Source organism: Triticum urartu, chromosome 2, assembly GCF_003073215.2.
Source record: "Triticum urartu cultivar G1812 chromosome 2, Tu2.1, whole genome shotgun sequence".
Classification (NCBI taxonomy): Eukaryota; Viridiplantae; Streptophyta; class Magnoliopsida; order Poales; family Poaceae; genus Triticum; species Triticum urartu.
Window position 1 is genome coordinate 94,118,360 of NC_053023.1, and position 16,666 is coordinate 94,135,025.

At 44.1% G+C, this 16,666-nt stretch overlaps 1 protein-coding gene across 17 annotated transcripts; it reads right to left on the reverse strand.

Moving 5' to 3' along the window:
• Positions 1 to 448: 448 nt before the first annotated feature.
• On the reverse strand, positions 449 to 15,623 carry LOC125536058 (branchpoint-bridging protein-like). Of its 17 annotated transcripts, XM_048699171.1 has the most exons (7): positions 15,435 to 15,623; positions 11,219 to 13,648; positions 10,255 to 10,395; positions 5,373 to 7,255; positions 4,593 to 4,655; positions 825 to 987; positions 449 to 746 (listed from the first exon to the last, which is right to left on the reverse strand). In XM_048699171.1, the coding sequence occupies exons 3-4, from the start codon at positions 10,334 to 10,336 to the stop codon at positions 5,592 to 5,594; spliced, it is 1,746 nt and encodes a 581-aa protein (XP_048555128.1). In that variant the 5' UTR covers positions 10,337 to 10,395; positions 11,219 to 13,648; positions 15,435 to 15,623; the 3' UTR covers positions 449 to 746; positions 825 to 987; positions 4,593 to 4,655; positions 5,373 to 5,591. The 17 variants fall into 17 exon arrangements, with proteins under 17 accessions (XP_048555128.1, XP_048555129.1, XP_048555124.1 ...); XM_048699172.1 differs by lacking the exon at positions 10,255 to 10,395 and having other exon boundaries at positions 15,435 to 15,619; XM_048699167.1 differs by lacking the exons at positions 10,255 to 10,395; positions 11,219 to 13,648; positions 15,435 to 15,623 and adding exons at positions 1,898 to 2,130; positions 9,453 to 9,894 and having other exon boundaries at positions 5,377 to 7,255.
• Between the last annotated feature and the right edge of the window lie 1,043 nt (positions 15,624 to 16,666).

A 16,666-nucleotide genomic window follows, 5' to 3' on the forward strand; every position in this document is an offset into this window, starting at 1 on the left:
ATTACAGTACTCTCATCAATCATCAAGTTGTGACATCATGGATTCAGTTCGACCTTGACATCTCAAAAAAAATTGTGATGCCTCATCTTTTCACCAAATACGTTGCTGCTCGACGTGTTACACCCACCCCTGAAGAAGACACTGACATATTCAGTAGCAATGGGCAGCCGCCGGTTTGCTATTATATCATTAAAACGCAGCCAAAAAAACACGCCAACAATTCTATGTGGCATCATCTAGTCGTCTAGAAAAAAGATAGGAATTGCATGGCGATTAATCTTCTGTACATGTCAGAAATATACAGAGACCAGAGTTGTTCCTCTAAAATTTCTCCAAAATTTGGATTATTATTTGAAAGCTTCCCAAAAAATCCTGAAAGACGCAATGTTTTTAATCAAAATATAACCCGCCAGCAACATACTTCGATTTTGTATGAACACCCCTAACATGGCCGCCAATAAACCCACGTAGCTCAGTACTGCTGTCCAGGAGCTAGTATATCTGTATACTTCTCACATTACAGTATCTAGGGTGTATAAATCACGACTGGTACAAATCATATATTAAGAAAGTAACTTCTTGTCAAAAAGCCTTGTCCTAAGAAACCTGATAATTCCTAGGTCATCTGTCCCATGTCCTAACTGTCATTTGTTACATCTAGCTTGCATGTGACTTTGTTTTCAGTACAATCCAATGACATACGCAGATACGTACGCCACATGATTCGGAATTTCTACTCCCTCAAACTGCAAAAACGTCTTATATTAGTGAACAGAGGTAGTATCTTCTCTAAGCACTTGTAATTTGCTTCAAGATTCATGCACCTGTCCCGTTATCTCTCCCCTTCTCCCATGCCGTGACCCCCTTCTCTTAAATTTATCCCCGCCGCCGCCGCCAGTGCTTCCACGCCCCTTCAACAAAATTGCAAGTTCCGTACCATCGCCTTGCTTCTGCCATCAGAGCAGGTTAGGTGTTGGGACTAGGTGTCTGCATACCAAAAAAGCGAGAACAATCAGATGAGATGATACTCTGTGATAGGTCAAACAGAAAGATGCACTTAAAACTACAGGGGAACATGGATAAATTGTTCAGGGTTCGCATTGACTGAATATCAGCAAAGGAAGTGAAACATCTTCCTCTGGAACACGCACTTATGTGCGTGTAATTTTGTACTGTACTAGAAAATGGCGTCAAAATAGTGCAGGCCTTTCAACCAAAACGACTGGTAAAGAAGCCTGAAAAGCTAAAAGCTAGGAAGAAACCAAAACCAAAACCAAAACCAAGACACAAACACAAACCAAACATTCAAAAAGAAAAAGAACAGCCATCCTGCTATGCATATGAAGTGAAACATGAGCACACCATATTTTTTGAGCAGAAATGAGCACAGCATATTTTTTGAGCGGAAATGAGCACACCATATCCTTCAACAGATATGATTTGCAAGGCACCACCAAAATATCGAGCAAAAAGGGCGAATGGCAAGAAGACTTTAACCATATCCTGCTAGTTCCGCCTTCACTAGGGCCATCAATATCAAGTGGATTCTTTGCAAACTGAAGAATTATACGGAGGCGCATTCCACTACCTTCATCCCTGACCTCTACTAGCAAAGCATTGAAGGTCAAAGAATTAAACCACAGGTTCACCACCTGGGATGTATTTAATGAGAACATATTGGCTCTCCGCATCAAGTGATGCACACAGCCACCATGATCCCTCATGTTGATTGTTTAATACTATAACATGACCAAAACAGGTCTCAGTCCACAAAATCTAGCACTCTGCTGACATTACAAAGCATGTACTCCGGCTAGCCAAAACTCGAGGACCAAGGATATTACTGGTAACCACCCATGATTTTCGAGCATAGCAGCAGCCAATCAGATTAACTCACAGTTATTTCGGAGCATCGCAGCAGCCAGCTTTGCTTTTGCATGCAGCGAACCATCGCACACGTCCAGCGCTAACAAGATTAACCCGTCGTTATTGCATGCAGCAATTCACCCGAAACGGCAGCCAATCCTGTGTGCGTTCAACAGAGGGGATCATCGAGGGGAAGCAAACACCCACGTCCAGCGGGGCCTTAAAAACACAGACGCAGCTGGCTTGCTAAGTGGCCCGATAAACCTGGACGGAGGGAGCATCACATAGAAGGATTGATATCAAGAACTTTGATTCTGCATCTACGTTTAGTAACAGCAAGTGAATGTTGTTGAGGAAGAGGATGTAGCAAGAAATTAAACTGACAGAGAACTCATAAATTGGATTCCCTCACAGCCGTGGAGTCTACGTGAGTGAAGATGCCCGGCAACAATATATGGACAAGCCCGAAATGGTACCACACACTAAAGATCAAAACAACAATATTCCACTGAGAAATTCTGGCAAAATCTCCCATAAACATGGTAATATGGACACACAAGCAAGACGATTGAAATATATGCAGATCATAAACACAATAGTGCAAAAATTTCATATAAACAATTCAATGTTAAATGTAAAATCCATACAGAACTAAGCCTGTGATCACCCCCCGCCCCTTCTCCCAGTGACACGTGGGGTTCCACGTAAACTGATAAAACATAATCCGAGCAGGTTCCTAGCGTGTACTGCCATGGGGCTTCACCTAAACATTCAAGATTCATAAAGAAACCTTCAAGGACCTACTCCCTCCGTTCACAAATACAAGATGTTCTAACTCTTTCAGAATCAGAAATAATTTGTTACCCATGGTGGTAGCTACGCACGGCCCCAATTTTTATCTCTAATTATTTTGGACTATGAAAAATAACTCTATAACAAAAATATCGTGACTTTGGACCAGCCAGGCAAGCAAATAGGCAATTATGCCATAAAGGCAAGCAAAAAGACTTGAGAGAAGTGAGCAAAGGCCCTTTCTACACAACGAAAAGCACTTGTGTCAAAAAAGAAATAAAAAAGACAAAGTGAAGTGAGAAAAGTCGTTTCTATACAACAAAAATGCACTTGTGCCAATGCCATAAGAAACCCGACACCTCATATATCAAAAAAGGCACTTATGCCAAAGGGTGTGTAGCTGCCACCATGCGTGCGTAGCTACCACCATGCATAGGAAATCGCCTCTCAGAATATATAGACACATTTTAGTGTCTGTTCACTTATTTCAGTCCATATGTAGTCCATATTGAAATATCCAAAACATCTTATATTTGTGAACGTTGGGAGTACCTACTAAATATAGCATGGTAACAAGACTTAATTAATCACATCACTAAATGTACTCCAGCAAATGATCATGTGAGTGTTTGCGTGTGCATATCCAGATCATGTGCTATCCCCCTACAGTAAGTTGCTTAAACAATCACCTAGCCATCAATGTAAACATGGCAATATGTGGTACAACCAAATGAAAAGACACCATATGAAAGCACAAGATTCATAGCATTAGTCCATTTGCAATTGACTACCGCAGTACAATGTTTTCCAAATTTCAACAACTATTCAATGATCATGTGCGTGCATGTCAAAACATAAATCTCATAGCACATACAAGTTATGGTAAGTTATCTCAAAAAAATAAAATAAAAACATAAATCTCATCAATAGCTTATGTCGAGCACAACTAAAGTGACACCATTCGGTGTCCATCCACATCCACACCATCACGTGAGGGCATGTGGGATCTCCAACCTTTAAATGCATATGCAACAATATGCATTTATTTCCTCATAAGTGCGAGTCATAACCCGATATATTCCATAAACACGAGCAAGAATTTCGAGCATAATAAGAATGATTCAGTAGCCATATTCAACAAAAAAACCTTCTCAAGAGTCATGAGCAACATATACAATGAAGAACGAGGAGCGCAACATACACAAACATCCAATGGTATGAATGGTGACGTGCATCCATTGACTACCAATATGCATGTACCTGCCTCAACCAGAGTGCAAGGTGCAGCTGTGGCAGCTCCATCATATTCCATAAACACGAGCAAGAATTTCGAGTATAATAAGAATGATTCAGTAGCTATACTCGATTAAAAAAAACTTCTCAAGAGTCATGAGCAACATATACGATGAAGAACAAGGAGTGCAGCATACCCAAACATCCAATGGTATCAATGGTGATGTGCATCCATTGACTACCAATATGCATGTACCTGCCTCAACCAGAGTGCAAGGTGCAGCTGTAGCAGCTCCAACATATTCCATAAACACGAGCATGATAAGAATGATTCAGTAGCCAATTCGACCCAAAAAAAACCTTCTCAAGAGTCATGAGCAACATATACGATAAGAACAAGGAGCGCAACATACACAAACATCCAATGGTATCAATGGTGATGTGCATCCATTGACTACCAATATGCATGTACCTGCCTCAACCAGAGTGCAAGGTGCAGCTGTAGGAGCTCCAACATATTCCATAAACACGAGCAAGAATTTCGAGCATAATAAGAATGATTCAGTAGCCATATTCGACAAAAAAAAACCTTCTCAAGAGTCATGAGCAACATATACGATAAGAACAAGGAGCGCAACATACACAAACATCCAATGGTATCAATGGTGACGTGCATCCATTGACTACCAATATGCATGTACCTGCCTCAACCAGAGTGCAAGGTGCAGCTGTCGCAGCTCCAACCCAACTTGCCTCTAACGCTCCTGTCCAACCATTGCCAACAATCCGCCTCAGCCCCTCCAAGGTAGAATTCAACTAAGAGCATTGAAATTCTAGAAAACATGTCATGAGGTGGGTGACCAAGTGACCATAAAACTCTATTTGGGATTTATCATGGAGACCGTGCTTTGGAACCCTGAGTTAAACCTAAGCGACTATTTTGGCTGATCATAATGATTAGCCAACTTTGCTAACCCATAGAAATTTCAGCAGAAGTTGAAACATAGCAAATGATGACACTTTAAGCATCTACAGAAAATACTCTAGAACTTTCATGTTGGATCCAGATTTTAAATCTAAATTGTATAATTTATTATGTTGGTGCTCAAGTGACAATTTATTATGTTCATAACCAAGGTCTCCAACCTTGAATGCATATGCAACAATATGCATTTACCATGGAGTCATGCTTTGAAACCCCGAGTTATGCCTCAAGCGACTATTTTGGTTGATCATAATGATTAGCCAACTTTGGTAACCCATCCAAATTTCAGCACGGGTTAAAACATAGTAAATGATGGCACTTTAAGCATCTATGGAAAATACTCTAGAACTTTCATGTTGGGTCCAGATTTTAAATCTAAATTGCACAATTGATTATGTTGGTGCTCAAGTGACAATTTAATAACTTAAACATAATCAAAGAAATCCTCTGGAGGACAACATTTTCAAACAGTAACTTGAGTTAGGCAAAGAAATACCTACTATAAAGCTAGTGAAAACCTCCTCCACCTCTTCTTCATCATAGCCCTCCTTCCTCTCTTCCTCCTCTCAGGCGGTTGAAGGGAAGGGCATACAAAGAATCCAATAGGAGTATACTTGTCACTTTGTCAGCATGGCCTGCCAAAGGGGAAGGGCATGGGGTAGACTCTGGAGTGAGCTGGTGCAGGACAAGCTGCAACGCCAGGGCGGCACGGAAGTCACGAGCGGCGCTGCTGCAGGAGAAGCTGCATTGCCTGCCAGAAGTAGCCCGGAGGAAAAGTCCAAGCTGGATGCAGCTGAGAAGCACCCACTTGATGATACTGTCCTGCGACTGGTTGGTGAGCTAGAACCGCCGTAGGAGGATGAGGGGCTGAAGATGCCAGATGCAGCTGAGAAGCACCCACTTGATGATACTGTCCTGCGGCTGATTGGTGAGCTAGAACTGCCGTAGGAGGACGAGGGGCTGAAGATGCAGGTTGCAGCTGAGAAGCACCCACTTGATTATACTGTCCTGTGACTGATCGGTGAGCTGCTAGAACTGCCGTAGGAGGATGAGGGGCTGAAGATGCCCGTTGCGTCATCACATCTGGTTTACCCAATGACACAGCTGTTGACATGGTGTAGACTCCAGAGTGAGCTGGGGCAGAAAATTTTCCATCACCGGTATGTGGCGGCACAGGAGCCGGAGGTGGACTCAGCACAGCAGGAGGCGCCTGCAAGAAGCACCATGGTGGTGGTGTCCAAGCTGGAAACGGCCGAGAAGCACCCACTTGATGATACTGTCCTGGTCCTGCCATTGGCCGGTGAGCTAGAACCGCCGTAGGAGGATGAGGGGCTGAAGATGTCTGCTGCGTCACCACGTCTGGTTTACCCATTGACACAGCTGTCGGCATGGCATAGACTCCAGAGTGAGCTGGGGCAGAAAAATCGCTAACACCAGTATGTGGCGGTACAGGAGCCGCAGAAGCCGGAGGTGGGGTTGACACGGCAGGAGTCTCCTGCAAGAAGCACTCCCGTGGTGGTGTCGAAGTTGGACCAGAAGGAGTTTCAGCAGTTGTCTGTGGTGACGCAGCCGCGACGGGGGAAGCTGGAGGTGGAGAAGGCACATGAGGGGCTGCCTGCCGGGAGACAGACCCCGGTGAGGGCGTGACTAAGTCTTGTGCATGTGCCGGCTGCCACTTGACGACGCTGTTAGGATTCACTTTGCACACTCGGTCCTTGTGGCCCTGTCGGCCACAACCGTGGCAGTCACCACTAAAGGTGCACTCTGCAGCACGGTGCCCATCACCACACTTATAGCAGATCAAGCCCTGCCCCTTGACTGCTTTTAGTTGCCCTTGTGTTGGTTTCTTGACAGCAGTTTGCTTAGTGCTGGTATTTGCCAGCCCACTCATCTTCTTCAGCTGCTTTTTGCTTGCTGGTTTGGACACATTGTCTGTCTCCATTTCTCGAGGTCGCTTAACTTCACATTTCTTATCTGCCATGCCGTTAGAACCGCTTTGACGATCACACAAAATATTCTGCACTTCAGGGTTGGCATCTTGAGTCACATCCAAAGAACGAGAAACTATGTTCCTTGATGTAGCCAAATCATCCTTATTGCCACAAGATGTGCTGCTTATGTATGGTGACTGTTCTAATGGTGGTTCTCCAGCCACAAGGCTTTTCCAGAGCCAAACACTCTTTGCTGCAGCAGTAAGTGTTTGAGACACGTTTGGAGGTTGTGCCAATAAAATATTGTATCGCCTCATTTTAAGCTTATGAATGGCATGAGAGAAGTCCCGGTCACCAGAGATAAGCAGATAATTTGCTGGTGGAGGATTGTCAATAGCCCAGAACAGCATGTCAACCAAGATCTTCTTATCACTTGCATCTTTAATGCCTGCATTCGGTAGGAAATAATAGTAAATGAAAAGATGTGCTTAAATATACAGTATGCTAGACATGTAACTCAAAAAGTAATGCAATCAGTGCATAGCTGCCATGTTCATTCGCCAGCTCCGTAAAGAATATTTGGGATAGAAACCTATAGTGGTACTTCAAGGTCATTCTTCTAATCGGAAGACATTTTATACAAGTATGGATCCGACAAATGGGAATGATAATCTCGCAAGAGTATAATGTAGTACACGCTCACTTATTTGGATCACTGGATAAATCATAAGGAAAGTACAAAGACAAACAATATTAAGAATCATAGAGAAACCACATGTTCAAGAGATATACGGGATAGAGTTGGGGTAGCACCGATTGAAGAGAAGCTTGTCCAACATCGTTTGAGATGGTTTGGGCATATTAAACGCAGGCCTCCAGAAGCTCCAGTGCATAGCGGACAGCTAAAGAGTGCTGATAATGTTTAGAGAGGTCGGGGTAGAACAAAGATGACATGGGAAGAGTCCATAAAGAGATATCTGAAGCTATGTTTTTAAGGCGACGCCTTACCGCCTTAGGGAGGGGGGGCGCTTTGGCGCCTAGGCGACGCCTAGGCGGGCGCTTTGGACGCCTAGGCGCCCAAAGCGGTCGATTTTCCAAAGCGGAGGGGGAGCGCTTCGACACCTAGGCGTCGCCTTAGGGACGCTTTAAAAACATAGATCTGAAGGACTGGAATATCACCAAAGAACTATCCATGAACAGGGGTGCGTAGAAGTTAGCTATCCACGTACCAGAACCATGAGTTGGTTTCGAGATCGTGTGGGTTTCAGCTCTAGCCTACCCCAACTTGTTTGGGACTAAAGCCTTTGTTGTTGTTGTATAGAGAAACCACAATATCACATATACTTTTCAAGCAGCGCATCTCACTTATTGGGCTGTTATGTGCACGGATATAAGATTAGCTAATATTCAAACAAATTCTGTATATATATTTAAATAAGGAGGGTTATTAAGATAGGAAGAGATGAGACTAGAGATAGAGATCGAATCCATATGCCTATCCATTGGGTTATTACATGGGGGTCAGGTAAGTCCTCCCATACAAGATACAAGGGACAACATATGTATGTATCTCAACCAAGCAATAAGAACAGTTTATCAACCTATTTTCTCTCTGATTCGTGCATGAGTGATTGTTTGGGGGTCACATAGGTCTCCATGCCAGCCTCAGTTCCTTTCCTCGACAATTTTCTTAACCCCCTAGCAGCTTCTGCTATGAAGTTCCAGTCATAGATGCCAAGGGAAAGGTCTGTATGTTTCCCAACGCTAAGGTGATGAATGAGGGCTTGGGCTAAAGCTATGTTGATGCCGGCTGGGAGGCTAGCTCTGGACAGGCAGGAATCATTGAATCAGGATCATCATTCGATATCATTAGGGGAAGGTTCTCCTATTAGCAGGCCAGAAGGAAGCAGGAATATTTTTGTGCCTCTAAGGTCTCCGTGCTTTGGTGTTGGTGACCAAGTGCCCAGGGGTGCTTGAGTCAGACTGTGGCCGTGCCGTGAAATGGGTTTACATCTCTGCAGTGGACCGTTCATCGAGCTGGTGTCATATGAAACTCTTCAAGAGCTGAATGCGGGTCATCTCCCATCAGTGGTGGAGCTACATTGAAGACTGCAGGGGCCATGGCCCCCCAGCCATGGTCAAATGCGTGAAAGAAATTTTTGGGGGGAAGAGGAAGATTAGGAAAAATTGTCTTTTGGCCTGCTAAACATCCATATTTATGTTTGCCCCCCCCCCCCCCCCCCCCCCCCCCCCCCCCCACCCCCCAAGGATCCTACATAGCTCCTACACTGCCTCCCATGGGTGAGCAACCAGGCCGCACATTGTTTAGCACACTTAGATAAGTGTGAGCCGAGTTGTGGTGTGTTCATGAGTGTCAGAGCATTATTTCGTAATCAAATAAAGCTGACCTGTTCCTAAAAAGAGAAACCACGAGACTGAAATCAATTAGAGGAAGCACACCCCAAATCAGGGACCCTAAGATTCCACTAGTATTGTCCAAAATTACGCCACATCCATCAACCATACCCACTCAGAAGCATCTGTCTCAATCGAACATCCCAGCAATCAGTTCACCAGAGAGACGGACCATTGACAAAAGTGAAAAAGCAGAGCTACTGGCCGTACGTAAGGAGGAGAAGGGGTACCGGCGGGGACGTGGTGGAGGGAGACGCCGGTGCTGGAGAGGGCGTGCTGGACGTTGTGGGCAATTTGGTGGGTGTCCCCATAGGCGGAGACGGAGATGGGGCCGCGGTAGCCGGCGGTGGCGAGGGCTGAGCTCATGTTCTGGACGATGAGCTGGGGGTCGCAGCTGCGCGGGACGGCGCAGTTCTCGATGTCCCACCACACCGACGTCTTGACCGCCGCGTACTCCCCCATCGCCGGCCGCCGCTAGGGTTTCGCCGGCGGAGATGTGCGGGAGTCTTCGGCGATTCTGTGATTTGCGGCGGATTAATGCGAGGATTTTTTTAACGGGTCTGTCTATGTCACATCTAGATGTGAGATAATATCTCACATCTAAATGTGACGTCACCTCTAGAAACTGCTCTCGTTGACAAACAAAACAAACTGTTTGCTCCCGATCCCCTCCTCCACCTGGACTTGTTTGTATGTTTTGACTTGTATTGTTTTGTCCCTCCCCCCCCACCCCCCCCACCCCACCACCCCCCCCCCCTGGCCCTTGTTTGTTGGACTTATTATTTGCCTGTTTGTTTGTTTGACAAAAGAAAAGGACTGGGCTTTGTTTGTCCGCAGAAAACACTTGCTTGCTTGTAGAATGAGTTTTGGTGGCTGGGAAAATAAAACCTAGCGAGGGTTTATGCAGCTTTTGTACATACTTTAGAAACATAGGGAATCACAGTGTATTGACAAAGAATCACAGTGTATTATAGTGTACAATCTTAAATTCTGTTCCAAATGAGGAACATATAGAGGCTGGTCTTGTACAACCTTGTATATACTTTTGACCTCTCTTTTTCCATCTGTTGATGGGAGAAACAAACAGAGGCTGGTGTGTAGGAAAAACGCACATCAGTTGGCTGGCACCGGTTCAAGATCTGTTGTCTTGTTCTCTCAATCAAAAAAACAAGGCTAAAAACAAAGTATATGTGTAAGAGAAGACAAACAAAATTTTGGTGCTTTGCCAATTAATAAGTACAAGTCAGTGTATTATAGTGTAGGAAAATTTGATGTAGTTTCATAAACTGATCAGGCAATAAAGTCTGAAAAATGACTGTCTTTTGCATTGTTGAGAAGGGAATTTATATTCAGAATGGGGGAAATGCATGATGACAAAATGGCCATAAGCAATCACATTCATAGTTCCATCCATACAAATCTGCAGACTGGAGTAAATGACAAAGCATACTTAACTTGTTAGGAAAAATTGCTTATTCTATAAATGAAACACTCCATTCTCAACTAAAAAAAGAGAGAGAAAACTTTGAAATTAACTGCAATCAACTGTGTTAGAATTCCTTAGATAACTAAATCACAGTGTGTTGTATCATGTTGACAGAAAAATAAAAAAAAGTTCATATATCTAGTAAGCAAAAAATAAGATCATATAACAGCGATTTGCATGTTTTAAGGTAAAAAAATGGTGTGTATCAGGTTGTGGTTCAACTTTTAGTCTTCACCATAAAAGTGATGACAACTATAACTGATGTAAAAAATAGGAGCCTACATCTGATCAAAATCTTATGTTGAAAAAAAAAAGCAGCTACAACTTTCAGTCTTCACATACAAAACACAAGCATAAACTTTTTGAATATCTATTCCAACAAAAGTTTTGATTCATTGTAACATTGCATTTGTAGCAAATGAAGGTATCTATGCACGCGACTACATTGGTACTCAGGTACGATCCAGCTTAGAAAAATCTGATTGAGGGCAGAAACAAAGATAAACTTACCTGTATGTTTTGATCGTAGCATGTGCGCTCCCAGTACCCTGGGAATGGTGTTTGACCCGAGGCTTTCTCAAATGCAAGGCAATGGAGCTAATTTTCTGCAGATGATTCCACCTTACCCATTCGCCTATCTGGTCCATCAGTTTAGAACATCATCAAAACGTTCTGGATGTTGTGAGTAACAATTCAATTCCGGTTGCACCTTGAGGCTCCACTTGCAAGTGGCATCAAAACATAAAACCCAGTTGCAAGTCGAGGCTCCACTTGCAAGTGGCATCAAAACAGAAAACCCGGTTGCAAGTCGAGGGTCCACTTGCAAGTGGCATGAAAAAATGAAGACCCGGTTGCAAGTTGAGGGTCCACTTGCAAGTGGCATCAAAAAGAAAGGGTCCCGGTGCTAGTCGAGGGTCCACTTGCAAGTGGCATCAAAAAAGAAGACCTGGTTGCAAGTTGAAGGTCCACTTGCAAGTGGCATGAAAAACAAAGGAACTCGGTTGCAAGTCGAGGGGCCACTTGCAAGTGGCATAAAAAAACAAGACCTGGTTGCAACTCGAGGGTCCACTTGCAAGTGGCATGAAAAAAAGGAACCCGGTTGCAAGTCGAGAGTCCACTTGCAAATGGCATGAAAAAATAGAAGATGCAGTTGCAAGTCGAGGGTCCACTTGCAAGTGGCATCAAAGCAGAAAACCCGGTTGCAAGTCGAGGGTCCACTTGCAAGTGGCATGAAAAAAAAGACTCGGTTGCAAGTCGAGGGTCCACTTGCAAGTGGCATGAAAAAAAAGACTCGGTTGCAAGTCGAGGGTCCACTTGCAAGTGTCATAAAAAAAGAAGACCTGGTTGCAAGTCGAGGGTCCACTTGGAAGTGGCATCAAAAAGAAAGGGTCCCGGTGCTAGTCGAGGGTCCACTTGCAAGTGACATCAAAAAAGAAGACCTGGTTGCAAGTCGAAGGTCCACTTGCAAGTGGCATGAAAAACAAAGGAACCCGGTTGCAAGTCGAGGGGCCACTTGCAAGTGGCATCGAAAAAAGAAGACATGGTTTCAAGTCGAGGGTCCACTTGCAAGTGGCATGAAAAACAAAGGAACCCGGTTGCAAGTCGAGGGTCCACTTGCAAGTGGCATCAAAAAAATAGAAGACGCAGTTGCAAGTCGAGGGTCCACTTGCAAGTGGCATGAAAAACAAAGGAACCCGGTTGCAAGTCTAGGGGCCACTTGCAAGTGGCATAAAAAACAAGACCTGGTTGCAACTCGAGGGTCCACTTGCAAGTGGCATAAAAAAAGGAACCCGGTTGCAAGTCGAGGGTCCACTTGCAAATGACATCAAAAAAAATAGAAGATGTAGTTGCAAGTCGAGGGTCCACTTGCAAGTGGCATGAAAAACAAAGGAACTCGGTTGCAAGTCGAGGGGCCACTTGCAAGTGGCATAAAAAAAGAAGAACTGGTTGCAAGTCGAGGATCCACTTGCAAGTGGCATCTAAGAAAAAGGCTGAGTTGCAAGTCGATGGTCGACTTGCAAGTGGCATCAAACAAGAAGACACAGTTGCAAGTTGAGGGTCGACTTGCAAGTGGCATGAAACAAAAAAGAACACAGTTGCAAGTCGAGGGTCCCCTTGCAAGTGGCACGAAAAAGAAAAGACCCAGTTGCAAGTCGAGGGTCTACTTGCAAGTGGCATCAAAACAAGAAGACCTGGTTGCAAGTCGAGGGTCCACTTGCAAGTGGCATGAAAAACAAAGGAACCCGGTTGCAAGTCGAGGGGCCACTTGCAAGTAGTATAAAAAAAGAAGACATGGTTGCAAGTCGAGGGTCCACTTGCAAGTGGCATGAAAAACAAAGGAACCCTGTTGCAAGTTGAGGGTCCACTTGCAAGTGGCATAAAAAAAGAAGACGTAGTTGCAAGTTGAGGGTCCACTTGCAAGTGGCATGAAAAACAAAGGAACTCGGTTGCAAGTCGAGGGTCCACTTACAAGTGGCATCAAAAAAATAGAAGACAGAGTTGCAAGTCGAGGGTCCACTTGCAAGTGGCATCAAATAAAAAGACCAAGTTGCAAGTCGAGGATCCACTTGCAATTGGCATGAAAAAGAGAATACCCAGTTGCAGGTCGAGGGTCCACATGCAAATGGCATGAAAACAGAAGACCTAGTTGCAAGTCAAGGGACCACTTGCAAGTGGTATGAAAACATAAGTCCTCGTTGTAGGTCGAGGGGCGACTTGCAAGCGGCATCAAACAAAAGACCCAGTTGCACGTCGAGGGTCCACTTACAAGTGGAATGAAACAAGGAACCTTGTTACAAGTCGAGGGTCAACTTGCAAACTGGCATCAAAAAATAGAAGACCCATCCCCATGAAACTTCTCTATGAAGGTTTCATCAGCATTGCGAAGATACATGTTGAAGCTCTGACGACAATGCGGAAAAGCAAACTGGGCGAAGCATCCTGGTCAAGCAAAAAAGGAAAAAAAGTGGTGTCATAATAGAATTGTCCCAATTAAACATAAAAAATAAAATTATACTCCTGTGGGGATGCTAACATCCCTTACCATCAAAACACTAAACTTAAAAAGTGAATTCGACCAACAACTATAAAAGAACTACAACATGCTTGTGTACAAATTACTACACTGATTTTTTTTAAATAAAAAACTATAGTATCAGCAAAAAATCTGCTAGAACTATATAAACAACTCCACTGATCCTATTTCAAAACACTCAGAAAAATGACAAAAAATGAAAAAAAAATAGAACCATTTATAAATGAAGCACGGGCAGCAGAAAAATCAAGAATATACATCAAAACAACATGTAAATCTGCTGGTTGAACACTAAAAAAGGACTATGGCAAAACTGTCGGCAAAACGAATTGCTTCATTTCAAAACTGAAGTTGACCCTCTCAGATAATCAAAATTGTAGACCCCTAGTATGGAAGAAATATTACAGCAAGCAAGCAGCTCACACACAAAAGACATATGCAAAAATACTGGCTAGTCTCACGGCATGAACTACAAGCATGTTTTTGTACGAAAATATCACGACACTGAAAAGCCTTCTAGAACTACATCAAACAACAACACTGAAAAGTTCATGAACTATAGACAACACAGTACACTCAACCTACATCTACGCATACATATACTCGCCTACTTCAACACTACACTGAACCTAAGTGACCTCCCTTGCCTCTGCTATGACTTACTGTACTCTGCTTATCCTGTTTCCCCCTGGCTAAGTCTGACTACCACCAGGACTAAGGATTACTAACCCCTCTACTGTACTTGAGGCCATTAGTAGATACAACTAGTAACTAGAAAAAAATAGTCCGGACACGTTTATATTCTAGGCACAGAAAGTTCAGCACTTGCTTGTTTTTTTCAGGACAACACTTGCTTGTTTTGGCTGTACCAGATCTAGAGACACTTGAATAGCAGGCAGTTTTGTATTCTAGGCACGAAAAGTTGCACAAAACACATCACTCTAGTACATCAGAAAAATGCACCATTAAAAAAATAGGGAAGATTCAAATCTAACAAACTGATACCTTTTGTGGATTACAAGAGAAATCACCAACATGTGCCTACTAGCGCTGTTAGCCTACCTAGGCATGCATCCACAAAAAAAAACACTCAAAAACAACTTACCACTATCTTCACAACGATTTAGACTCGTATTACTACAAACACATCTAGTAAATATCTGAGAATTTCTCCTCCTATTACAACTCACATGAATACACATAGAGTGAGATGCTCTGGAATTTGTACACAAAAAACAAACATCACGCAGGATGGATCGAACACAACTTAGTTTCAGAGATACAAAGTGAATTACACATAATGGATCTCCCCTGTCTATTAAACACTCTCACACAATCACAAAAACACACAAAAAAGTCATCACAGTCGCATAGCACACAAGAAAAACCCTATACTAATCCCCCACCCATCCCCATCCCCACTACTAAGAGAAAAACCATTAATCCCCACTGTCTAAATACGCCAACTGAACTGAAAACGCTCACCCCAACTAAATCTCTCTGTATGACTTGGGGCAAACACTAGAACATGTATCAACTCCCGGGCGTACCACCCACTGAATCTCTAACACAAAAATCTACCGGCCCACTGAATCCCTACACAAGATTTGTCGATTGGGGCAAACCCTAGATCGATGGATACACAAAAAAAGAACAAAAAAAGGAACACAAAAGGGAGGGGAAATTACTCACTCAAGTGCGGGCGTCTCTCCTCCCTTCTCACTTCGCTGCGGGGATCTCTCCTTCCTTCTCACTCCCGACAACGCCGTCGCCTGGAACCCCTTCGGAAAGGAAAGGGTGTGGACTGACCAAAGGAATGGGCGCAGCCCCCTGCCCTCACGAAGAACAAACAAAACGGGTGCTGAGAGAAAATGCGAAGCAACAGCCCACAACCGAGACAAAGTAAAATGGCCCACCAGCCGAAAAATCGTGAAAGAAAAACAAACAACAGCCCGCCTCCCACTCGCATGGCCGCGGATGCGGGCCGTCGCGCCCAACAACGTCACGCGAGCTAGCGCGCGAGCGAGACAATCAAGTTACACGAATATTAAAAACAAACAAGATCCAACGGCTTTAGAGTTACATGTGAGATAACTAGCAAACCAGTTTTTTAATTTATTAATGAACGTGGGAGATTACCTCCAGAAAAAAATCGGACGGGTTCTGTAGAGCCCTAAGACTACCCACAATGGGAGTAATATAGATAGTAACATCACATATATCTAGATAAAAAGATGATGTGACAAGCAATAAATAAAGAAAGAGAGACATGTGGTAACATAGCTAGTTACTATTAGTATGAGTAACATCACACATATCAAGGCAAAATGAGTCTATAGCCTAATAAATAAAGTGTTGCATGTTACCATACATATGTTACTCCCCACTGTAGAGGTAGTAACATAGAGTAGTAACATGAGCATGTTACTACTTTATGTTACTGCCCATTATGGCTAGTCTAACGATAGAGAAAAATTCATCATAGGTCACAAAACTTGAGCTGGCTGACATTTTAGTACCACTATTTCAAAATACCCGAACTACAGTCCATGTACTTGCGTAGAGGGTTCGCTTTAGTTCGTATCTACATTTTCATGTACGTATTCGCTGACTTGGCCGAGTCAGCAGGCGCCAGCTAGACTTTGATCGCCACTGGTCTAGCGTGGGTTAATACTACTGCATCTGGGGGGGTTTTGCGAAAAGTTGCGCCTCTCCTTTCGCGCTCCTACCCCGAGTATGCATCGCCACCAGCAGCTGCCCGCCCGCCCGCTCCCACGCACACAGAGAGACAGACACACCGTCCTTCTCCGTCCACCCCGACCCCGTCCCCATGGGAGGCGTCTCCTCGGCGGCGCGCGGGGCCTGGTTGAGCAGGACGACGTGGATGGGGCTGGCCAAGTCGCCGTTGGAGGTGGAAGGGGAGG

What these genes read in the sequence shown, in the direction of transcription:
- LOC125536058 (XM_048699168.1), bottom strand. Translation starts at nt 9,684, where the DNA reads ATGGGGGAGTACGCGGCGGTCAAGACGTCGGTGTGGTGGGACATCGAG. An exon ending in CCTCCACCACGTCCCCGCCG is followed by an intron (nt 7,256 to 9,452) that starts GTACCCCTTCTC and finishes TACCGAATGCAG; the next exon opens with GCATTAAAGATGCAAGTGAT.